This window comes from Neurospora crassa, linkage group VI, assembly GCF_000182925.2.
Source record: "Neurospora crassa OR74A linkage group VI, whole genome shotgun sequence".
NCBI lineage: Eukaryota > Fungi > Ascomycota > Sordariomycetes > Sordariales > Sordariaceae > Neurospora > Neurospora crassa.
Genome location: NC_026506.1, coordinates 3351832 through 3375606, shown reverse-complemented (window position 1 = coordinate 3375606; position 23775 = coordinate 3351832). Strand labels below are relative to the sequence as shown.

The following is a 23775-nucleotide window of genomic DNA, read 5'->3' as shown; positions in this document are numbered from 1 at the left end:
ACCTCTAGGACTCCCGGTCCCGTCTGACGTCTTATCCAATGTCCACTCAGAGCCTCAGTGCCCGAAATCACCCCGCTTTCCCGCTCCAGCAGGGTTCCATGGAGAGAGTCCCGCTGTTAGGCTTACAGTACGCAGCTTGCCCGGCTGATTAACAATTATCGCTGGAGCTAAGCGGACAATCGGTACAAGAGATCTGGTCGCCGCCTCCACCTCAGCAAACTCCTCTCCTTCTACTTCCAACCTCCACAATTCCGTCACTCAGTCGCGACACGGCTGCTTTCTTTCTCTCTTCCGTTTCAGCGACCTCTTCCTCTGAACACCTCTCGACAATCCGACTTGACTACTACCACACCACTCAGTCTTGTCGCCCAACTCTCTCGTGCTGTGCTGTCGGCTAACAACACCCATACTCTGAATCGCCGACGCGTTATTCCTCGCTCGACATCCAGTGTGCTCCCGGTCACGCGAGGGTCCCCGACGATCCCTCCGCATTCTACACTACAGTACATACTTGTCGACCTTCTAACGGTCCCGCGTGGAGCTTGGGCCCCTCTCTGACTGAAGGCAGACGGGAAGGACTGACACCAACATTCTGACTGCGACGACCAACACCATCCAACAGTGTCCATCCATCCAACTGCCGGAGAAGAAGAAGAAGAAGAAGAAGAAGAAGAAGACGAAGAAGAAGCAGCAACAACAAGGCGACCAACAAGCAAAACAGCAGGCATCAACACTTTGCCCTGCGCAAACCAGGAGGGTCATAATTTGAGGATTGCTAGGTCTAGCTGCTGCAAGAATCTCGCCTGCCAGCGACACATAGCTTCAGGATCATTTTCTTCGTTCTTTTGTTGTTGTTGAGACAGCCCTCCTCTGGGTAGTCACTGTCGCCATCCATCGTTGCTAGCTCTACCTACTTTCTCACGCGTAAAATATCTTTCTCTCGCTGTCTAATGCCCGCATGAGGATCCGCTCTCCACACGCATGTCTTGAGCCATCTGCAGTAGACCGCGCGCGCGTCAGACAGAGTCGAAAGCACTCCCTCCCAATTGTATCCGAACAAGGCTGGAAAGTTCGCTGTCCACTGAGCCCGTACCTACTACATACCCCAAAGTTACCCGACCTGACCATTGTCGAGAACCGCCATCATGTCTGGTAAGCTACTACGCAGTCACCATGTTTCGTTTTCGTCTCGCAATAGCATCAAACAACCAAGCTAGCGCCAGCGCCAGCGCCAGCGCCAGCTACCAACTACTCCCCATGCCATCTTCAGATACCGAGCCATTCAGCCCTTCGTGACTTAAAAAGCTAACCACGAAACACCTGATGCTAGAACCCGAGCCGCGCCGATCGGTTAGAGCTACCAAGGGTCAACACAAGGCTCTGGAACAGCTCGACCAAATCGACATCCCCAAGAAGCGCGGAAAGAAGGCCGCCAAGAAGGCAGTCCCCGAGCCAGAAGAGCCCGAGGAAGAAATCATCCGATGTGTCTGCGGCGCCACCGAGCAAGATGAGGATTCCGGCGAACCCTGGATTGCCTGCGACATGTGCGGCGCCTGGCAGCACAACATCTGCATGGGCATGAGCCAGTATAGCGAAGATCTACCTAAGGAGTATTTTTGCGAGCTCTGCAAGCCCGAGAACCACCAGGAACTGCTCAATGGCATGAAGAACGGCGAGAGGCCCTGGGAGGCCAGGCGCAAAGCCTTCGAGGAGGAAAAGGCAGAGAAGCGGAGAAGAGGCAACAAGAAGAAGTCCAAGAGGGTGAGCGACCACAAGGAAGAAAGCGCCCAGGTCTCCCAGAAACCAAAGCCATCTCCGGTACCAGAGCCCAAGAAGGATGCCAAGACCGCCGCTGGACAGAAGCGCAAGACGACAGAACCGGTGCCAGAGAAGGAGCCCAAGGTACGTCACGTTGGTTCTCACTCCTCTTCTCTTCATGACGCTGGCTAACCCTTCCGTACAGCAAAAGGTCCGAAAGGTCACAGAAACCCAAGCTCCATCTCTTCCGTCATACAAGGCCCCAGATGACATCGCTGGAAAGATCAGTGAGCTACCCGAGCTCCGGCAAGGCGCCGCCAAGCTCCTTTCTAAATCTCTTGTACACTCTATTGGAGTTGCCGAGAAGAAGGGCGTGTCCATTCCTTCCGAAGGCGTCTCAGCCTCCGCCGAGCGTTTAGCTATTCAGATTGAGCGTGCTGTCCACGATTCGCACCAACCCACTGCCTATAGCGGCCAGATGCGGACACTAAGTTACAACCTCAAGACCAACCAAGACCTTACGACCGGCCTGCTTGGCGGCACCCTTACTCCTACCATGTTGGCTTCCATGACAACAGAGGAGCTGGCAACAAAGGAGCTACAGAAAGAGACCGCCGAGATGAAGGCCAGGGCAGAGAAGCAGTCCATTATGATCACCGAGGATGTCCCTAGGATACGAAAGACGCACAAGGGCGAGGAAGTTATTGGGGACGAAAGTTTCAACCTTTCGACTGATGTTTCCTCCGCCCCCGTACGTAGGCCGCCCCAGGATACAGCCGAGCCCCCGAAGAAACGCGTTAAGGAAGAGGGACCGGAGAGGGCTGCTCAGGGGACGGCTTCGAAGCGAGCTTCGAGGGATCTGACTGTGGACACGCAAAAGTCGCCTAGCACAGGGAACTTTGATATCAACAAAGTCTTCTCAAGTGTTAGGTCGCCTACGCAGTCTCACCACAGACGTCCATCCGCCATGTCTACATCGACAGGACCTGGGGTTGATGCTGATGTGGATCGCCTTTTGGATGACGGCACCCAATCACCGCCTTACTCGCCCAAGGAAGAGATCCTCGACCCCGACGTGGTATGGAAGGGAAATTTGGTCATGAACACCATTGCGGACTTCCAAGTGACGGCCAAGCATATTGGAGGCGCCAAACTCAAGGAGTCAATCGGCTTGGAATGGGACAAGTTGATGCCCAAGACTCTTACTGTCTGCGGACGGATTGACGAACAACAGGCTATTGTCTACCTCTGTAGTCTGAGGTATAGTCTTCCCACTGATGTGGTAGTAGTGAACTTACAGCCCACGTCGGCGGCCTCGAAGCCGCAGTTCCAACGCCTGGTTGACTACTTTGTGTCCAAGAAGCGATACGGAGTCATAGGAGACAGAGGGGTAGCAAACGTCCGCGACACCTACCTCGTTCCCGTGCTTCCCGGCACAGGTCAATACCCAGAGTTTATGCTCAACCTGGCGGACAACCACATTCCCGAGACGAGGACAGAGCCAATGTTGCTCGCCGTATTTGTCTACCGTAACGATCCCGATACTATCATGCGGCTACATGGGACTAATGACTATAACCAAGTAGTGGCGAACCAGTCCACAAAGGTCCACACCAGCTTCGCCAATACACCGGCGCCATCATCGCCAGCGCTGGCGAACCTTCCTCCGGGCCATCGACCTTCGCTCTCGACGCCCGCTTTCTCACCAACATCTCCACAGGGCACATTCCCCAATTACCCAACTCCTAGGCACAGTAGCACCCCTTCCCAAGTGCCACCGCAGCAGCAACCGCAGCCAACACCGCCAGCCCAGCAGCATTCAGTGAGCCAGATACAGCATCCCGCCGTGGACCAAGTACAGAAACAAGGCGAGGCCATCGCTAGAGAAGTACTGGGCTCTCTCATCACCAGCCCGACGGTTGCCTTTTTGTTGCCTCAGGCCCACAAGATGTCCCGGAAGGAATGGGAAGTGATCAAGAAAATCTACGAACGGGACCCCAAGGCTCGCGATGATCTCCCTTACCTTAGCAATGTTTTGGAGAGGGAAAGTACAAATGCGCAGGCCAAGGCTGCTCAAGCTCAGCAGCAATCCCAGCAGCATCCGGTCCATCAACAGCACCAGAATCAACAACAACAGATGCATCATCAGCCTCACCACCAACAACATCATCCACAGCATCAGGTTCAGCAGCAGCAGCAGCAGCAGCAGCAGCAGCATCTGCCGCAGCATCCGCCCCAACATCAACCACACCATCAGGCTCATTTCCAGCCTCAGCCTCAGCATCAACAGCAACACCAAGCTCATCATCCACCCCATCATCAGCCCCAGCACCAGTCACAGCAGCAGGCTCATCATCAACCTCACCCTCCTCCACCGCAGCATCATCAACAACCGCAACAGCAACAGCAACACCCACCAAAACATCAAGCTCAGCATCCACCTCAGCATCAACCGCAGCACCAGGCCCCTGCTCAACAGCCGCAAGCGGCCTACCCGCCCCAACCGGCCTCTCATCATCCTCAACCACCTCAACATCAGCAGCACCAACCACCGCAACCGCAGCACGCGCAGCCTCACCCACAGGCCCAGCCTCAGCAAGCTCATCCACAGCATCACCAACAATACTTCACCCCGCCGGTGCGAACCACTCCTATTCCTCCGCCGCCCATCCCACCGGTAACTTCTGGCTCGGGTGGCCCCATTAAGCAAACGCCCATTCCGCCTCCGCCCATTCCTCACCAGGCTGCCACAGCAGCAACCGGTCCTCCTTCTGCCTAGAGGGGCGACGGACAGCGGACAAACCACCCGGACTCAGCAGCAGCGGTCAGGAATAGTAGTAGTAGCAATAATACGAGGCCTGCAGCAGCGACAAAGAAAAGTGACAAGAAACCACCGCCGAGCACACCGCGAAGGGAGGAGGATGAGAGGGGTTCAATTTTAGGAGCTGGAACAGGATCAGGAGGGTCAAGATCAAAAGTGGCAACGACGACAACGGCCTCAACAAAAAATCCGGCGCTGCCACCGCTTGATACCGATCTCAATCATCATCTCGACCGTCGTCCTCAATGCCTCCCTCATCATCATCCTCATATAACAAACCCTTCGCCGCGGAGTCCGTTGGTTGCCGCTAGTCCGGTAGTTGATCATCGGAGAAGAAGGAGTAGTACTGCAGCCAGCAGTGCAGCCGGTAGCATATTAGGTGGTTTCGGTGGAGGTGGTGGAAGTAGCATCGCAGGCGGAAGCAGACATCAATCTCCCTCGGCCAACTCGGTTGCGTCATCTATCCGATCATCTGTCTTGGGCTCAGCATCAACGGGTGCGAACCAAGCGACACCGGCCAGTAGACCGACGCCGAGGAGAAGGCGGTTGTTATGTTTGCAGCCGGTGGAGAAGCAGACGCAGAAGAAGAAGAATCAGGCAAAGGATGTGATGGAGGGGTGGGATGCTGAGTCTGATTAGAAGCCGCGCCGTTAGTGGGGTTGAAGTCAGTTGGTTTCTTGAGATTCGGAGGGGTGGAAGTTCGTCTTAGTCTGTTGTAAGGGAAGGAGGATAGGTATTGAAGAGTTGCCTGTGTGACGGGAATTAAGAAAATGTTACATGGTAGAGGTATGTTTACCTGTTGAAAGCGGTCAACGAAACGTGGAGCGGAAAGGTGGGGGGGAAGGAGGAAGAAAGGAAAAAAGGAACATAAAAAGGAAAGTTCAGATTCAAGTACTTTTGGAAGAGAGTGAAAATATTGTGGCTCTGGTTTTGGAGGGGGCGTATTTTAGGTTATTGAAGGCTACTATGGAAGGGGAGGAGTTTAATCAGGCATCATGATATGCCCGTTTTCGTCCCTTTGGTTTTCAAGTCAGTCACTTTTCTTGCTCGATGTTTATTGCTGGTCACAAATTGTTTTTGTAGTAACTATGGCGCTTGAAGTGGAGTTGGTCTGTCAACTCTTGAGAAGTCCCTCCCACTCTCCCAGTGTCATGTCTATTCTAGTCTACAGTCGTGTTGTTGACTCTGAAATGGAGGAGGAAAACGAAAACGATCAAGGTCGGACCTCTTCTCGGTTTCTTTGCTCATGTTTAGGTAATTGACTGCAAACTGTTCATGTCATAGCTATGGTAACTGGTCGCGCCAGTTCAAGATAGAAAATGGAGATTGAATCTAGCGATTTTCTTGCACCGGCTTGTGAAGTGAAGACTCTGTGCTCTTGTGATTTGCAAGTTGATTCATTATTAGGTGAGATGTTCCGGTCTGTGGTGCCCTACTGAACTGTGAAGTCATTTCTTCCACTAAACGAACTGAGGCATAAGTTTCCCATAATCTTGAATTCTTTGCATATTACCAGGATCATAAATTTCTAGTATCTGCTTTCTCATGGCTTTTAGATGACCAAATGCTCTTCTTTTGGGGTATACGCACAACAAAACAAAAACAGGACAAGACACGCCATGCACAATTTTTCCAGAACCCAACCCCAAGCCAAACATCCATTTCAAGACTAAGCAAACTCAGCATCCAAAACCCCCCACCCCATCCCCTCCCGCTCCCAATACATCTTCTCCTCCTCCTCCGCCCCCTCCCCATCAACACCCACCCGCCTATCCCCCACCGTCGTGCCTGTCCTCGCACCCACCGGTACTGGTACTGGTACTGCTGCTGACCCATACCCTGCCTCCCCATCCCCTCCACCTGTCCCAGTCCCAGCAATATTAACATCATCAACAGCCGGAATCTCCACACTCCCCAACCCCTCCAACACCCTCCGTGCTTTCTCCGCCACCGCCCGATTCGCAGCCGTCTCCGCCCGCGTCTGATCCAATCGCTCCTGCATCAACTGAATCAATTGCTCACGAGCCTGATGCGGGCGATACTCGTTTAGTACGTGGTGGAAGTTTAGAAACAAAGTGCGTAGGTCGGCGGCCTTTTGGGAGCCGGCGGCGGGGTCGAGGGACATGATTCCCAAAAGCTCGAGGAAGTTGAGGAGGAGGGACTTGGAGAGGCGTTTGAGGTGGAGGTGGAGGGTGTCGTGGGTTTGGGTGGAGGAGGCACCACTGGAGGCACCACCGGGGGCTGAAGTGGAAGAAGGAGGGAGAGGGAGTTGGGAGGTGGGTTGTTGGGAGGGGAAGGCGGAGGTGGGTTGGGTGTCGTCGGTTGTTGGTTGGGTTGTTGATTGGCTGTCGGTGGTGGTGGTTTGGGTATTGGATGTAGAAGTGGTGGTTGAGCCCGGAAGGGGAGGGCCGAGACGTTCGATGCCGGCTGATTCGAGGGGTTGGAGGGATTCTTCGAGCTTTGGGGGGGGTTAGTTGCCATGCATATAATTGGAAAGGAGTGGGAATAGGCAAGACGTACAGACTGAGGTTCGCCGTATAGTCGCCATGTTCCATCTTTGGGCTCGGCTGGTGGTTGGAGGTATATGAGGTCTGAATCGGCAGGGAGATCGGGGACGCGGACAACGTCCTCGACGGGAATGCCGTGCTGGGAGGCATATTGCTGTTTAATTTCGGCGTAGGCTTGGAGATTGGATGGGGTGAAGGCCTTCCAAAAGAGAGGAGGGTCGGGGAAGAAGGAGGCGAGAGCCGAGTTGTCGTCCTCGGTGTCGGCCATGATGGTCTGCAATGGAGGGCGAGTGGTGTTTGGCGCAAGGTCGCGAAGGCGGTGCGCAGTGCTTCTTTGGTAATGCGCCCGGTATTTCTATTGAGGTTGGTGTTTTATTTTGGCGTATTCAAACAAGTACAAATATCTGGTGTCTGTATGCGATCGAGATGAGTTGCGATTGCGATACGAAAGCAGTTGTTCTCTTGGGTTAGAAGCGTCGGTGTTTGGGACAATCAATTGATTGACTTGCAAGTGACGTTGCCGGGAAGACGAATGGTCGCAGGCAGCAGACGCGGCAAAGTTGCGGCAATCGATAAGAGCTCTCCACACTTGGAGCTCCCCCTGGCGCCGGCTTGAGGTAGAGGTACTCTGTACCCTTGCTTGTCTTAAAAGCTTAGGGTGACTCCACAAGAAACATTGACGTCGCAGCCTCAACTGCATCGAGTCGCGATTCGCTCATCAGTTTCACGACAGCAGTCTGACGACTTCACATTCCTTAGCCCGAGTCTAGACATTGAACGGCTGAACCCCACCCCTACCGGCAACTTAATATCACTCCTCTTGATTGGCCTCGGGGCGTCATTTACATTTCAGATCTCGAAACACTCACCACTGCTCTCACCTCACTCTCACCTCTCCGGGTCACTTTACGCTGCTCAGACTCTATCTTCGTCTCACCCAAGACTACATAAACAATGGCCGACGTACGCGCCCTCTTACGCCAACAGCGCGCGGCGCGCAGGATAGAACACCCGCACGCTGCCTACACCGACGCTGGCAAGCTCGTCTGCGTCCTCTGTCGGGAACACATCAAGACCGAAGCTCTTTGGGATGGCCACATCCGCAACACCGCTCATCGTCAACGACTACAGGCACTCCAACAGCAGCAGCAGCAACAGACTGAAGCGCAAGATGAATCAACTGATCAATCTCACAAACGCAAGTTCGACTCTCAAGATGACGACGAAGCCACCACCCCTGTTTCTACAGACGAGACCGACCGCGCATCCAAGCGCACCCGCCCCAACACTCTATCCCCCGAACCAGGACCGACACCGCCAACATCCAACCCAGCCGAGGTCACCAAGCCACCAACCCTGACCCGACAGCAGTCATTCACGCCAACAGCCGGCATCGAGCTCGCCATTCCTTCGCGGCCAGCAACGCCAGCAGATGCCACCACAACGCCCAAATCAGCCGGAGGACCACTACGCCCCTTTTCCCAATTATCCGATCAACAAAAATCGCAACCACCAACTTCTCATTCAACTTTCACTACCACCTCTGCCCCAACCCCAACCTCAGCAGACGCCCCACAGGCATCACAAGCACCACAAGTCGACGACGACCTTTGGGCCTCCTTCGAAGCGGATCTCCTCGCTACCCCCAGCAATAAACCTCCCGCAGCCGCTGCCCTAACAGGAGGAGAGGCCGTCATCTCAGCTGCACCCGTCTCAGCAGCACAAGCAGCAGCCGCCAAGTCCCATGACGAAGAGCAATCCCTCCGCCGAGCGGCTAAGGACATGGAGATTGAAGACGAGCGTGAAGAGGCCACGAGGGCGTTGGAGACCGAGTTTGAGGTTATGGAGGAATTGGAGGCTAGGGCGAGGAGGTTGAGGGAGAGGAGGGAAGCGTTGAGGGCTGGGAAGTTGGGTGGTGCTGGGCAAGGTGCGGAGACGGGGGCGGGGGTGGGACAAGGGGAAGGGATGTTAGATACGCCGATGGGAGGAGGGGATAAGGATGTTGTTAGTGAGGGTGTGGGAAAGACGACGAGTGCTGCTGCTGCTGCTGTTTTGGCGGCATTGGGGAAGGAGAATGCTGCGGGGACAACAAAGGGGAAGGTAGTGGAGGAGAATGAGGAGGAGGATGAAGATGACGAGGACGATGAGGACGATTGGGATGGGTTCCGGTTCCGCGCCTAGGACGCTTTTAGTTGCCGGCAATGGTAATGAGGGAAGCTCGGGTGGGCATCGCTGTTCCCGATTATCGTCTGTTCTTGCTTCGGTAATACCACTTAGGTAGGCATGTACCTCTACGTGGCTGTTCTCAGGAGTAAGTTTGGACTCCTGAGATCCGCATCAATTACGAACGAAACGAATAAACCTCTGCGGCTGAGATGAGTGGGGCTATGAACCAACGTCCAGATGTCAGACAAACCGCAAACACTTTGGTTGGCTTCCAACGACCAATTCGAACACGGGATGGATGAACACGACTTCACAAGAGGCCCAGGCATCAACAAGTGCCTCTGTTCACCTAGATCCCAACTGTCATCCTGTTTCTTCCCAAACTGACAAACACTTGCTCCTCCACTTCAAATCCAACGGCGAAGCCTTGCATGATGTAGGACTGAAATTTTGCTGGTAGCAAACTGTTTCGAATCCTTTGAGATGGCAGCACTTCTTGCCCACAGCGGTACTACCTCAAGCACAAAGGAAAGGAACTGAGATGAGATGACACACCATCACATCTCCAACCATGGAGAGTCATCTCAGCAAACGCACATCGTTTGCTCATTCAAACACTCAGTCCCTCAAGCGGGCATTGAGTCGATGGTCGCGAGAGGGTATATAAGAACCCTTATTCTACTCTTTCCCCCCCCAGAAACCTCACTCATCCATCATCACATCTCAAGCCACTTTCACACTTTTCAACTACACCAACAATCCAAACTCCCCCCAAAAACCCATATTCCAACCACAACTCCTTACTTCCCAACCCAAAGAAATTACCACCAAAAAAATGTCCGGCCAGACTCCCACCACCACCATTGCCTGCGAGCAAACCAAGGAGACCACCGTCTCCCCCGCTGGAACCACAGCCACCATTACCACCACTGTCATCGAGGAGACCACCACCTCCGCCACAACCACCGCCACCGAGCCTACCGCTGCTGCTGAGTCTGCCAGTGTCCCTGCCACTGTGGCTGCCGCTGTGATTGAGAAGCAGGGGGAGAAGGAGACTAAGGTCAAGGAGGCTAAGGAGGCAAAGAAGGCTGAGGAGGCCAAGGATGATAACAAGGAAGCTAAGGATGATAGCAAGGAGAAGAAGAAGTGAATGCCAAGACCAGACGGGGGCAATGAGATTGAGGCTCGGTACAGGAGGTGGAAATTGGACCACGGTCACTGCAGTACCTCTTTGACGAGTGTACGAGTGTAAGTCACTGAAACATTGGCATTTGGTTGCCTGAGTGAAAGGAAATGGAGAAATGGAGGGATGGCATGGACAATCTAAGAATGGAAGGAGCGAGGTTCTCGGTATATACATGAGGGCTGAGGGCTGGCTCAGGTATAGATAAGTAAAGAATGTCAGTCACTCGGTCAAATGGTGGATGTGTTGCCTATCTATCTACGATATTACGGCTCCAACTGATCTGTTGTGAGGGCACTGAGATGTGAGCTGAGGCACAATACATTACCTATGGACTCAATGATAAAGAATCAATAAAGAAATCGCTGTGATTGTTGTTCCAAGTATTGACTATTTGAACAGATGATACCCATACTCAAGCAGAAACTTGCGCCTTGATATGTCCAGCATATGGTAAATCACAACTAACTGACTAACAGCAGATGAACAAGTGAAAGATAAAAAAGACGCCAAACCGAAATCGAGCAGCAGGACCTCCCTCATCTACATCGTGACTCAAATTTATCCAACGCCCTCGCCCATACTCACTCACACACTCCTCCATTATTAACCTACGCTTACTGAGACCAAATAGACCATCCCCCTCCTCATTTCAATCATACACCCCTAAACCCTCCCCCGACTAACCCCCTCCCAGAACCTTCTTAATCTCCAAACCCTCCCCACCCCGGTCTCCTCCTCCTCCTTTCTTACCTTACCCTCCCTCTCCTTCACTCTGCCCATCCACACCTCGCCAATCCACCCCCTCAACCCATCCTTCACCCTCTCCCTCTCCACCGCTCTCTTCTTGGCTACCAGCGCCGGCGCAACCATTACTTTCTTTCTGGTCCCACAAGGAACGCACTCAGCCGGCAACACACAGCGCTCCACCAGCTGCTCAGCCGAGGGACGGGCGGCGAGACGGCGGGCGAGGTGGATGGAGGCTAGCTTGCGGGCAAGCTTACGGGACATCAGGGCGGTGTTGGTAAGAAAGATGGAGCGCCGGATCAGGTCAGCGAGGGAAGGGCGGCTAGGGGAGGTGAGGGATAGAGGAAGGAGGAGGCGGGCGCGGCGGAGGCGGAGGGTGTGTAAGGTTGGGGAGGTGGAGAGGGTGCGGAGGTGATGAGAGGTCTGGGGGATGTTTTGTTAGTACTATGTTTCTTGCTTCGTAGTCATGAATAGGCAGAAAAGAGACGGAATTGTACAGGACAAAGATTTGACGGTCCTTCTCTGGGTGGAGGTGCAAGAGAGGTGTAGCACCATGGTCAAAGTGGCTAAGAAACGTGGAAAATGGATGGGATGTGATTGGCAAATGTACATGGTGTGTAATCAGGGCAAAATGTGAGGTCGCTAGAATGATTTACGGCACGGTGACGAGGAAAGAAACAAGAGTTCAAGTCACCAGTACAAAGAAGGAGAGGAGGACAGACGTATAAATTGTACCTAAGAAAAGTGAAACTCACTTTAGATGTCGAGAACAAATCGCAGACGTCTAGATGGCTCAGAATCTCGTACAATACTTCGTTTGGTAGTTCCGTCAGTTGCACGTGATGTCCAGTTTTCTCAAAATTCGTGTCGGACTCTTTTCGGTGCTCACTGAGTCTCACGATAGCACGTGTATCGGGACGGATATCAGTAAGGATATTGTTCACCCCTCCTGTTGCCATGCCATCCCACTCCCTTGAAGATCCTTCAGACCTCTCCATCACAGGAAGTGGAGTGCTTCCCGAAGAGAGCAGTGTCATTTGACTTGTCTGGCTGGCAAATTGCACACTGGTACTTTCCTCGAGTTGCTCCTCATCCCTCTCTTCTTCAACGGTGGGCCAGGACCAGATCTGCCGCTGGCCGGCCCCTGACTGGAGCGGCAATGGCGCCATAGGCAAGGGCTTTCTTGCTCAATCCGGCGACGTGCGTCTGATGTTTTCGTGATCAGCGAGTATGACGGACCGACCAGTCGTGCTAGCCTAGTCGGGCCTCGAGTTATTTGCCCGAGTTTGTCTGGTGTCCACTTGATTTACCTCAGTTAACATGCAAATACAAACTTTTGATAGCGGGGCGGGCTGTAGAGAGGAAGCGAGACAAATAATTCCAGGAGCCCAGAACCGCGTCAATGTCGAATCAAGAGCGTGTTTTTGCTCGCATACGTCTCCTCTCCCGTTCGTTATTCTTGCCGCGGCTGCCAATCGCGGGACGCTGGGTAGTTTTCCGACAGAAAAGCGGAGAGCGGTGACGTCTGGTATGAATCCGTGAGTCCGCGGTGCGGCTAATCAAGAAGGCGTTAGAGAAAAGATACAGCTAGGCTGATGTGGTCTGCTAGATTGGCCTTCGGATGTACTCCTGGCCGGGCTGGTGGCTGGGAATCGTCGACCGAGATAAAGAAGACGAGGAGGAGGATTCTTGGCCTGATGGAGTACAGTAGCTTGCAGAAATCACCGAGGTATCACTGCACGATATCTTGTTGGGGGCTGTTCATGTGAGCAGGACTCAGGTCTCGATCGAGTCCAGCCGGCGGTCGCAATGACGAGATGTTACATGACAGGAGGACCGAAGCGTGCCAAGTGAACAGGACGGGGAGGTGGATGGACCAGGAGGCCGAAAAACGGCACCGTACTTTGATGATGATGGAATGTGTTTGAGGTATTGCTTGGACTATGGTGGAAGTGATCGCGTATAGGACGGTAATCGAGATGTTCTTTGGCACGGTGAGTTTGTAAATTGACGAGGGTTGCTGAAATCACGGTATCAAGTCCGACATGATGAGTGTGTCTCCAGTTTGGAGGGTGAGGTGAGTGATCAAGGTGATGAATCAAGATGAGCCAAGTGATGGCCGCGCGCGACAACGTCACCACTGCACTTTGTTCTCTCGGATGGAGTCCAAGCCGAGACGCGGAATGGTGGGGCAGGTCTGCAGGCCGCTGATTTGGACCAGACAAGACGGGAGTGGAAGAGTCAAAGTAGAGGTAACTGATATGAAAAGTTCAAACGAAGCGGGCAATGTGGAAATGGTGGTGAGGCTCGACAAAATTGAATGACGGGAACTGCAGTGAATTGGCAAGGTGGTGGAAGTGACCGATGAAGGGTCGATTCGGTGGTCGATGGGAAGGAGTGAAGTCGGGCAGAAGAGCAACAGGGCAGGTGCGGGAAAGAAGCATGACATACTGTACCCTGGATGATGATTGGCTCGCTGTGAACGGGGGAGGAAGCAGCGCGGACACTGCACACTGCACACTGCACAGACCTTACAAGAGTCTGTGCATCGGTTTCACCAATGGCCGCTTGCCAGGCCGCGTTGTACTGGGAAAGCGCGACGGTTTCCTCCCCCCTTCACCGTCTGCCGCCGTTTCCTCTTCCGCGCGGCAATGAACCACTAGTGTATCTAGGTAGGTAGGCTCAGTCGAGGGAGGACAGGGTCTTTTGCTCTTTCCTTTCCATTTCAGTCGTGAGACAGGACTCGGAAGGAGCCGCCTCTGACTACCCAGATCACAATTTTTGTGTGCGCACAGGCTGCAGTGACCTGAGACGGGCACTTCCCTTGATCACCACCACCACCACCACCACCACCACCACCACCATACATGGGCCACTTCGTCAAATTGAACGTCAAATTCTGTTGAGCATATCCCACGTCGCCCAACGCATCATCATCATCCCCAACTCACCAATACCACCGCCCTTTTACTTTTCCACTCTCTCCATTCTGCATACCACCTCTTACCGAGTCACAACCTGCTCAATTAGGCCACTGACGAGCGATCCATGCTATGCTCGTTCTGGATAATGACGCGAACCTCGTCAAATCCATGATGAACCCATCTCCTGTACTCCAGTCTCGCTGAATGGCACGTCTTGGACGGTTAAGCGCGCTGCGAATCACAACCCCCAATTCCAGGACCCCCGACCCTGGCCTACACTACACTAGTGTAGAAACACTTCAACGTACGGCTATCTCGGATGTGACGTTGGACATGGGGCCTTGCCGCATCTGAACAAGAGTCCCCTGTCGCTCATTGGCTTGCTGCCACCGTGTAAGTCGACAAGGCGTCCAATGCCCTCCTTTTTCACGCCCCCTCTCTTGCCCGTCTTGTCTCTGTCCTTCTCCAGCCTTCTTGAAAGTTTGGCCGGGAAAGGGGGTCAGAGTGAGGAGCTCTCTAGCTGCTCCAGCCTGATCCAAGGCCACTCAGTTTCAAACCGTTTTGGCCGAGCAAAAACATTGGTTCATCCCGTCCAGCGCAGGGATCCCGGTGGCTTACAGGAGGCCTCAGGGGAGAGATCTGGGGGCCAAACCAACAGTGGGCAAGGGGAAAACAACAGGGGAACGGAGGATGACAGCCTCACCTGCCGTTACTCGTTAGGGTGGTTTGAGTGTCAAAGGCATCCAGTGGGCTTCCCCTGTCGGTCACAGTGTGCCAAGTAGACAGACATCTCTCAAACGACGGCGGACTGTGCCGAATCTCGATATGTGAACTGACGGCTCACAGCAACCATGAGCAGCTAGGTCCCCGATCCGGCCAAAGAATCAGGTGCACCCATCAAGATGGAGCCCCGGATTTCGGTTAGAGACTCCAGTTTCTAGCGAAGCTGTTCACCGGTCTCGCTTTCACTTGACGCTCGCTAAACGATTGGAGCAAGACGCTCTTCGGTCTGAGCTTGAGCCTTGTGCAAGAAAAACACCGGACCATGATCATCGTCTTACCGAGCAGGCTACCCAAGACTATCAGCCGAGAAGAAGCTGGCCAAGCCGGCCAAAGCTGCTTATACTTCGCTGTTACTTCTCAACCTCTGCCTCTGGGTAGTCCCCGAAATGTCATCGAACGCCCGTCGGGTTTGCTCCCTCGTGGACCCCACCAGCCGTCCGTTCTGCAGCTCGGTCGCATACTTTAGCAAGCTCATTCTTGAACGCGTTCATGACGTGTCGTGGGGCTGGCCTTCTGTGATGCGGCCATTGACTTTCTCATCACTATCACGGCTCCCAATCGCCCTTTTCGTACACACATCGACTCGAAAACTCACGAGCCTCCGCCGATGAGGGCAGAGCGTACTCGCCTCTCGGGCAAGTACACCACTCCCACCACACTGCAGCCCAATCCGTGTATGAGTGGCAAATTGGCATCAACAGTTTCTTTTCCTGCACATTTGCAATCACCGGACTCGGAGTCCTGCAACTCTCAGTGGTGGAGGAGCCACACATCCCCCCGATACTCCGAAAAAGTCGGTTGCCCTTCCCTCTCCTCAGCCGTTAGCTACAGGGATGATAATGTTTTCCTCCCCCCCCTACCCCGGCTTACTTGGTGTAAGAACCATGCACCCTCCATAGTCTGGGCCAGCCAGCCTGCCAGCACATCGTCCAATTCCTTGCGATCCGAGCTCATTTGTGGATGTCTGTGGAAAGTGGTTGGCGTTGGAACTATGAAGATGAGCCATTTCCCTGCAGGACTAATGATGCAGTCAAAGCATACGCGCGAGCGTCTGCAGGGACGGAGAAGTGAGGGGAGAAGAAGGTCTTTGAACATCGACTGCGACGCGGCACCCGAGACTCTGCTCGCAAGTGAAGTCCTCTACTGCGTACGCAAAGGTCGAGGCGATGACGGTACGGCCACCGTATTTATTATCAGACACGGGCCCGTTGTGTGACCGTTTCAAGTGGAGTCAAGACGAATTGTGACGGGCGCCCAAGCCTTAGAATACAGTAGTCAAGGGCAAATCCGTGAGCAAATGGCCCAAGACTGGTCGTCAGTTCGGCGACCCTCTCTGTCCACTCCCGTCTTACCCCCAAGGCAGGGCCGACCAATGAGACGACTCAGCTGGCTCCGTTGAGGCTGTTCCTAGACACCTCCCTCCGTTACCCGTCGCTCCCGAAAAGTGATCCGTCAAATCCCTGTTCTCAACTGTGAGTCGATCGCTTCAGGCCGCTTCACGTCGAGCTAACCTCGTTGCTGCGTTATAATGTAGCCTGTACCTTGCACAAGCTAATCCGTACATTCTTTAGTGTACCTCCCATCTTGGCATCTTACAACGTCCAGCTCCATCGCATCATCGCTATATGGGACGGCATGAGCAGCCATCACCACCGTTTGGGCCATCACAACTATCGCCTTACACATTTTTACAATGACCTGCTCCGTAACCTCTTCCTGAAAGAAAAGGCTGGCAGCCTTCTGAACGCTTTTCGTTGGTGTAACGGCATCAACCCCTGCCGGATGCATCAAATAGCCGAGAACATCTCGATCAGTTTCGAATATCTTTCTTTCACCAACGGCGCGCAGCCGGCAGCTGCTGCTCATATTCCTACTTGACGCCGCTCAGCTACCGTCCCAAACTTTGCATTCACACTCCAATGGCTTGGAGGCCCCCTTCACCCAGGGCGGTGTACGGGATCTGACGACAACAATTATCTGACTTTGCGCGGCTCGAACTTAACCTGTCTCGTATACGGATGCAAGTTATGGGGGAACGGGCCGCGCCTGATCTACTCGGCCATGACGACCGGTCCTGAATCAGGAATAGACAAGACAAAAAAAGGGTATTTTGCTAGAGAAGACTACACACTCCGTGCAAAATCTGTCGAGATACGGGGCAAGATCAACGCCTGGTCGCCTCACCACGGCCTTGTTTACCCTACAACTCCACTTTCTCCCTTGGCCCGTTGGCCCAGCCTGATAACGCAAAAGCTTGACCACAGCGTCGCTTCATATCCGGTCACCCTTGTCTCATTTTCGGCTTGTCCCTGTTTCCCAGGATGTCCAAATGAATCCTACACCCCTTCAGACCCTGAGGAGCTTGAATTTGAAATGATGATAATTGACTGCCTATTCTGGAAGAGGAAATTTTGGGGATTCATTTCTTAGATGGAACTTGAATTGGCTGCCAAGGCCAAAAAGAGTCAAGGCCAGGCTTGCGCGGAACGTGTTCGGTCCTCGTGTCACACAGTCGGCAAAGGCCAAGGTCGGAGCCACACGGTATGTTCATGTTCCCCATTTGGCCCATTTATTCAACCCAGACTTGACGCGAAACAGGATAGTCAAGCAGACCATACCCCGGAATAAGGGTCCGGATATTGCGTCTTGTATGCTGCGACTGTAGCAACCTCGCGAGCCCGCAGCAGTTCATGATCATCCCGCTTGTATCACCCCACAGGAAGCATGATGAAGTGTAAGTCACAGCCCCCATCAGGATGGAGCTGATGCCTCGGTTCCTCTGAGCAACGTCTCATTCCACTATGGGTCCCTACCAGGGCAGAAGGAGGTAGCCCCCCTCTTACTTTCGGCACCAGAAGACTTCGCCCCATGATCTCTGCGCGTTTGTCCTTCATGACCCTTGTGTTTGCTGTTCTTTCGCTCTCCTTAAACTCGACCCACTCAACCCTGCTGTGTGCTGCGGATCCTTCCACTCAACAGTTCGTCCGTTCGTCCCGGTTTTCAGTATTACCTTTATTGGAAGGACTGATCTAGAACCCAAGTGGCTTTTCCGTGAAGCAGGCCTTTGCCAGCTTTGAATCCAGACGTGGCTCATCATAATGTTTATGAGCACTGAGAGACTTGAACCTGGCTAGACACGATTGCTATCCTCTAGGCTTCATATGGATATCAAACACACCGGCGCAATATAGCTCGATAATGGATGGGGAAAATCCCTGAAGCGGGCTTCAAGCCATCACTAGTCAACGCTTGCCACGTCGCCATATGTTTCTTGCAGTCACTCGTTGATGGTGTAGACTGATATGACAGAATCTAGAAGGTGTGACAGCCCGCGGAGTTGATATGGGTGAATTTTAAGGTCGAAGTTGACCGTCCCCACCGGGATAACGGCGAGAGTTCATGTGAGAGAACGTTCCTGCGAGCGTGCGCTGTTAGAGTGTCCCTTGCTCCCCATCTGCTCCTATCAACACTCGAAGCGTGGCTGCAGCCAGGGCCGCAACGCTCTAATGCCGCTAATCCACGGATTTGATGGTAGGCCATGGGTGCCGTGAGTCTCAACGTCCTTTGAGAATGATTTGTGCTTATCAGACGGAACTAACTGCCATTCAGATGACCCAAAGCCTCCCGAGCTGTAGCCAGGCTGTGCCATCAACTCCCGCGATTTAGCACGTCTGGTGTTGACCATTGGTTGGCAGTCCTGGCGAAGCAAGGCCCCATACTTCGACCCCGAGTACAGTGACCTACCCGTCCTGTGGCCCCCTAGGCCACCAACCATTGGTCATTACGCAACGCAGAAATATGTGGTTATTCCTTAAAATCCGCGAAGTTAACAGGAGCTCGATAGAGCTGGTCCAACTAATCACGCTTATGATGGCGTTTCTGCGTGAGAGACTTGAGAAGTGGTAGAACACAACCAAGTGGTTAGGATCGACCTGCTCTAGACTAGCGACCTTTTTTAGATTTCACCGCGTTCGAGGCTCAAGGTTCAGAGGACCGGCTTCTACTCTCGTTCAAGCCGATTGAGAAATGTTTGAAGTCGTACTGTCACTATGGCCAGTTTTTGTGATTGGGCCCTTTTGTTGACCAGTTTGACCGTAATCCGTTCACATATACGACACAAACCTAGAAAACCTTTCCACGTCTGCACGCTTTCCCTTGTCTTCTTGCGGATCCTGTGGCCTTACCCCTTAGACCTACTTTAGGTCCAAACCCTGGTCTTAGCCTTCGGAGACCGGCCACCTGTACCGGCCGCGGCCATAAATGATGGCCCTGAAACCCACGCTAGCCGGATATCCTTCTGCTATGTGGGCCGATACAGGATTGAGTGCTCTAGTGCTGGTTCCATTAGCAGAAAAGATCCTCACGGGTCTATCTGCGTGTTTCTCCTTGATGGGCAACCTGGCCCAGCCAAGTCCCGTACTGGAAGTGCCTAGCAAAAGTCGGTGGGGCGCACACGCAAAGAGAGGAAGGAGACAACAACAAGGCGAAAAAGGATTAGGGTATGTGCACTCAATTGATGCTGTCTACACCACCCTCACCGTTCAGATACTTCTTCCAACTCCCCAACACTCAGGCACCATCCCGAGTGGGTCGTAATAACATGACCATAGCAACAGGGGTCCGCGTGTATGCAAGGTCCACGAGGAATGGAGAGAACAAGGGAACATGTACGAAGTACACGCATACATCCATCCATACATGGTACATACATATGTGAGAACCATGTGGGAGAGTGCCACTAGAGCCAATGAGGACTGACTGTATCGAAGATGGAAGGAACAGCGAGAACGCTAAACCTTTATAGGCCGTCTGGTTTTAACGGAGCGTGGCCACTTGCTCACCATTTCAAAGAGGACGAGAAGCAATGGAGACTTTAGGCTCATCGTCATGATATACGATCTTTACAGCATCTGTTCAGCTCATTATCAGTCCGCCCCTCATGACTTGGGAAACAAAGGAAAGAAGGGCCTTCTTGATGGTGGCCACTCCAAAGTAGGAACCATCGCTGATCTTGGGCCAAAAAGAAACATGGCTTACCCCAGCTCATCTGTAGGACACTCAGATGTTTCAAGAGCCTGGTGGGGAAGAGGCGTTCTGGGGGGGATCATGATAAATGAGCCATGGTCGACGTGGCTCCTATGACGGCCATTCTCCCGGAAGACCTGCGGGACATGGGGGGGAACGAGGCTAAATTATCGGCATGTCGTTGAGCAGGCCTGGCATATCTACACACATGGTACGTGCCCAATCTACTCCAGCCATTACATACTGTGTACTGCACACTGATATACACAATCCACTGCCCCGGCTCGCGCAAGCAGCTTCCTGCAATGTATGATTGACAACGTGATTTAGCACGGGTTGTTCGGTTGAGCCAAAGAGAAAAGTTCTTTGGCCTTACCCACCCAGCATACCCACCTCAAGAGGACCCCAGATGGGGTAACTGGTAAAGGGTCCTGATCTATGGAAGAACTGGCAACAGGTACCTACTACCCACCGGATATTTGACCAGTGGAGAGAGGGTCGCCATCACAACCTCACTACATGCTGTATCTGTGATGGTTTACCATTACAGGCGAGGGCCGGAAAGAAGTCAAACCAAAACGAAAACGCCTCTCCACACAGTTCGTCACATCACGCATATGGACTTTACCTACCAGCCCTTGATGTGTGGCTTTTGAAGCCATTCGTGTGATTGTGTTGACGGGCTCTAGCACTAGCATGGTGGTAGGTGGTCTCCACCCCCCTGTCCTGGACCATGGACCTACTGCAACGGCCGGGATCCTCTTTTTTTTCCCTTTGTCTTCGTTGGAAGACCGGGGGGAGGAAACGACACGACACGATACAGCATCTAGGGACCAGGGATGATGATGAACAACATGTCTGTGATGAGTAACAAGATATAAATATGGCCTCGGTATCCTCGACTGTCGAGTTTTGATCGAAGGATAACCGCATTTATCAAAACAAGCATACCAACAATTGTCATCACCTCAATTCCCCATCTCCATCATCCGGCATATCCTGCTCAATCTCGGCAGGGAAAATTGGCATTGTCACATCGCCGCAACCAAGCAAAGCACAACACCGCTTGGACCGAGACAGTCTGATCATACTTCTTCCCTCTATTATCCCTCACTCGCTCAATCAGCTGTTTGTCAACACAACCCACCATATAGGCCGACTTGGCTGTCAACGCGACTGCCTTTGCCCATCAGAGATATTGAATTCTCCGAACGGCACGGCACTGCTCCCAACCCTCTCATCCCCGGCTTGCGGAACTGTTCACTTGCATCCGGTCCAATTTGTTTCGACTAAGTTGTCACAAGTGTAAGTCATGATTCAGTGTTCATGGATTGGCTTCTATTTCCCTGCCCATTGCCCCCCCTTGCTTGCCAACTGACTGCTGCTGGGATGCTGTTGTGTTACCTGAAGGAGGCTTGCTGGAGCTCCCAGCTCTTCAGTCAAGTAATGTCCACAATGAAAGGAGCGAAGAGGAAGAGGAGACGAAGGAGATGAAGAGAAAGACCATCGAGGCAAAGAAGAACAATATTTGTGCTTATACTAACTCGTGTTCAAAGATTAGGCTGACGTAAGGAGACGTGGAAGTAAACTATCGGTTCGGATATTTTGCTTCTTGAGCAAACATTGAACGGTCGTCTACCTGTTCCACCTTCAACGTCTGCCATAAGTCTTGCCTCCGTCAAGCATCACTCCAGCCATTACACAGAACGGGCTTACACCCGCGACCAACAAGCCAAACCTACCTCACGTGCACGCCATCCACACCTGACAATTTCCACCGTGCTACCACCACCCCATCCAACCAGCCACACCTCCCTTTTCCCTACCGCCAATTACTACCATCCAAAATGTGCTACTTCGAACAAACCCTCTGGTCCTGCGGCTACTGGAAGTGGGGAAACTTCCGCCAGCAGTGCAACAAGGAGTACCGCACGGGCGAGACGTGCGGACTCAAGCTCGTCTACGAGACCAACTTTATTCCTTCACCTTGCAAAATTTGCGAGCAAATCACCAAGAAGGATCGAAGACTACGCAAGATGGCAGAGGATATTGAACGCTGGTCACGCGAGGGAAATCGCAAGGCCACCATAGAAAAGACGCAGGCGGATATGTTGGGGGTGCGGGGACAGATTCAAGAGCTGTGGAGGGGGCACGAGGAGAAGCAGAGGAGTATTTGATGAGGTGTGGCGGTGCAAGTATGACATTTTGTTTCTGTTGATATTCTTCAGGCTTTCCTGGTGTTTCTTCTTCTTTTTCATAATTATTTTCTGGTTGGTTAGAAAATGGAGGATGGAAGGGCGGTGATATGAACGAAGCTGCTGGTGGTGGATGGGGAGATGAGGCATGCGGTAGCGGTGGTTAGGTAGGTGGCTGATAGGATGCCACAATGATGAAATGACTTGCACGGTAATGGTTTGATGAAACACACAAGGAAGGAAAATAAAGATATGAAGTATTGAAAAAAAGAGAAAGGCGACAAGGAAGAAAGACTGGGGCAAAGAGAAAAGCGCACAGAGAATGACTGGTCCAGATCTTTCCAACATTTGCTTTCAATTCTCATATAGGTCTGCAACGTTGTCCCATAGCAATTTTTTTTTGGTTCCAATTTTGGACATTTAAGGATACAAGATAGCTCAGTATTTATGCCAATCCATGATGGTTTCTGAGTATTATCTCTTTACGCAAGTCCAGCACCATTTTATCGCTCGGCAGGCAGGAAATAACAGGCAGGCAGGTACACGGCACAGCAAAAGGCGCTGATTGACGTAGTCTGACCATCACTCGAATAGGAATATACATAAGCTGCATCCGCTACAGATGACCATCTTGGCCAGAAGACTGTGTTTTCTCCGGGTGAAAAGGATACATAGTTATACCCGACCCAAGAAAAAAAAAAAAAAAAGACAAAAAAAGAAGAAGAAAAAAAAACCCCGGCGACAGGCAAAGGTAAGAAAGGGAGATGGATCTCTGATCAGATCAGGAGTTGATCATCAGTTCTCGACATTCACTACTCACTCACTCATGAGCGAGCGGCCTTCGCGGCTTTTACTATCCTCCACGAGTTTTCTCGCATAGCTTCAAAAACTTGAATGGTTTCACCCGAAGCAGAGCCACCAAACTTCACAAGAGGAATAAGCGTGTGTTCTGTTGCCGTGTCAAGGAAAACCAAAAGGAAAACTCACAAAGACAGAATAGAACTGCCTAGTTGCCTGCCTGCTTGCCTGACCCAGATGGGGGGGGGGGCCGGTCCGTAGGGCGTGGAGACCTAGCTACTTACTTACTTACTTACTTACTTACTTACTTACTTACTTACTTACTTACTTACTTACTTACTTACTTACTTACTTACTTACTTACTTACTTACTTACTTACTTACTTACTTACTTACTTACTTACTTACTGACCGTGCGTGCGTGGTGAGGTGAGGTGGCTCTCATTTGATATGATTCGATCTGATCCGCCCGATGTCATTCTCTCTCTCTCTCTCTTTTTCCATTTACCACAACAACCAAAAAAACAACCCTCACGAACCAATCAAACTCAGAATCCACTCGCACATGCATACTCGCAAACTCAAATATGTGACCGAACGAGTAGTGACTTTCTCCAGTCTGCGAGAATGAAAACACCGTACGACTTCTACTTTTTAAAACCAAAAACGCAAGACAACCACCCTGCTTTTATGACTGTGTGGAGTGAGAGGAGTGTAGCGTAGTATGGTGTTGAACAATAATAGAGTAGATAGATTTCGTAGTGGTGAGTACCTACCTAGGATCGTATGTCTAGTGGTCAGTGGTCAGTGTTCAGCCAGCACCGGGGGAGCAAGGGAATCAATCAATCAATCGGCCAACCGGGGGAAA

The 23775-nt window shown here is 52.4% G+C and overlaps 7 protein-coding genes across 8 annotated transcripts; 5 read left to right on the top strand and 2 right to left on the bottom strand.

Annotated features, from left to right (window-relative positions):
• The first annotated feature begins 234 nt into the window (after window positions 1-234).
• Window positions 235-5918, top strand: NCU05943 (hypothetical protein). The gene is made up of 3 exons (XM_953694.2): window positions 235-1152; window positions 1331-1902; window positions 1964-5918. The coding sequence occupies exons 1-3, from the start codon at window positions 1146-1148 to the stop codon at window positions 4535-4537; spliced, it is 3153 nt and encodes a 1050-aa protein (XP_958787.1). The 5' UTR covers window positions 235-1145; the 3' UTR covers window positions 4538-5918.
• A 150-nt stretch (window positions 5919-6068) lies between these two features.
• On the bottom strand, window positions 6069-7572 carry NCU05944 (hypothetical protein). Its single transcript, XM_953695.2, has 2 exons — window positions 7100-7572; window positions 6069-7037 (listed from the first exon to the last, which is right to left on the bottom strand). The coding sequence occupies exons 1-2, from the start codon at window positions 7352-7354 to the stop codon at window positions 6249-6251; spliced, it is 1044 nt and encodes a 347-aa protein (XP_958788.1). The 5' UTR covers window positions 7355-7572; the 3' UTR covers window positions 6069-6248.
• Window positions 7573-7808: 236 nt separating this feature from the next.
• Window positions 7809-9503, top strand: NCU05945 (hypothetical protein). Its single transcript, XM_953696.2, has one exon. It carries the CDS (start codon window positions 8041-8043, stop codon window positions 9265-9267), a length of 1227 nt encoding a protein of 408 aa, XP_958789.1. The 5' UTR covers window positions 7809-8040; the 3' UTR covers window positions 9268-9503.
• Window positions 9504-9979: 476 nt separating this feature from the next.
• Window positions 9980-10724, top strand: NCU05946 (hypothetical protein). Its single transcript, XM_953697.2, has one exon. It carries the CDS (start codon window positions 10088-10090, stop codon window positions 10400-10402), a length of 315 nt encoding a protein of 104 aa, XP_958790.1. The 5' UTR covers window positions 9980-10087; the 3' UTR covers window positions 10403-10724.
• Window positions 10725-10791: 67 nt separating this feature from the next.
• NCU12130 (hypothetical protein) lies at window positions 10792-13577 on the bottom strand. Its single transcript, XM_011396758.1, has 2 exons — window positions 11938-13577; window positions 10792-11605 (listed from the first exon to the last, which is right to left on the bottom strand). Exons 1-2 carry the CDS (start codon window positions 12349-12351, stop codon window positions 11102-11104), a joined length of 918 nt encoding a protein of 305 aa, XP_011395060.1. The 5' UTR covers window positions 12352-13577; the 3' UTR covers window positions 10792-11101.
• A 5575-nt stretch (window positions 13578-19152) lies between these two features.
• Window positions 19153-19647, top strand: NCU05947 (hypothetical protein; the record flags this gene model as incomplete). Its single annotated transcript, XM_953698.1, has 2 exons — window positions 19153-19388; window positions 19500-19647. 2 exons carry the CDS (start codon window positions 19153-19155, stop codon window positions 19645-19647), a joined length of 384 nt encoding a protein of 127 aa, XP_958791.1.
• Window positions 19648-20518: 871 nt separating this feature from the next.
• Window positions 20519-22573, top strand: NCU05948. 2 transcript variants are annotated; one of them, XM_011396678.1, is made up of 2 exons: window positions 20519-21219; window positions 21476-22573. In XM_011396678.1, the coding sequence occupies exon 2, from the start codon at window positions 21762-21764 to the stop codon at window positions 22089-22091; it is 330 nt and encodes a 109-aa protein (XP_011394980.1). In that variant the 5' UTR covers window positions 20519-21219; window positions 21476-21761; the 3' UTR covers window positions 22092-22573. The 2 variants fall into 2 exon arrangements, with proteins under 2 accessions (XP_011394980.1, XP_011394979.1); XM_011396677.1 differs by having other exon boundaries at window positions 21471-22573.
• Window positions 22574-23775: the final 1202 nt, after the last annotated feature.

What these genes read in the sequence shown, in the direction of transcription:
- NCU05943 (XM_953694.2), top strand. An exon ending in TGCCAGAGAAGGAGCCCAAG is followed by an intron (nt 1,903 to 1,963) that starts GTACGTCACGTT and finishes CCTTCCGTACAG; the next exon opens with CAAAAGGTCCGAAAGGTCAC.
- NCU05944 (XM_953695.2), bottom strand. Translation starts at nt 7,354, where the DNA reads ATGGCCGACACCGAGGACGACAACTCGGCTCTCGCCTCCTTCTTCCCC. An exon ending in TATACGGCGAACCTCAGTCT is followed by an intron (nt 7,038 to 7,099) that starts GTACGTCTTGCC and finishes CCCCCCCCAAAG; the next exon opens with CTCGAAGAATCCCTCCAACC.
- NCU05945 (XM_953696.2), top strand. Translation starts at nt 8,041, where the DNA reads ATGGCCGACGTACGCGCCCTCTTACGCCAACAGCGCGCGGCGCGCAGG.
- NCU05946 (XM_953697.2), top strand. Translation starts at nt 10,088, where the DNA reads ATGTCCGGCCAGACTCCCACCACCACCATTGCCTGCGAGCAAACCAAG.
- NCU12130 (XM_011396758.1), bottom strand. Translation starts at nt 12,351, where the DNA reads ATGGCGCCATTGCCGCTCCAGTCAGGGGCCGGCCAGCGGCAGATCTGG. An exon ending in ATTTGTTCTCGACATCTAAA is followed by an intron (nt 11,606 to 11,937) that starts GTGAGTTTCACT and finishes AACATCCCCCAG; the next exon opens with ACCTCTCATCACCTCCGCAC.
- NCU05948 (XM_011396678.1), top strand. Translation starts at nt 21,762, where the DNA reads ATGTGCTACTTCGAACAAACCCTCTGGTCCTGCGGCTACTGGAAGTGG.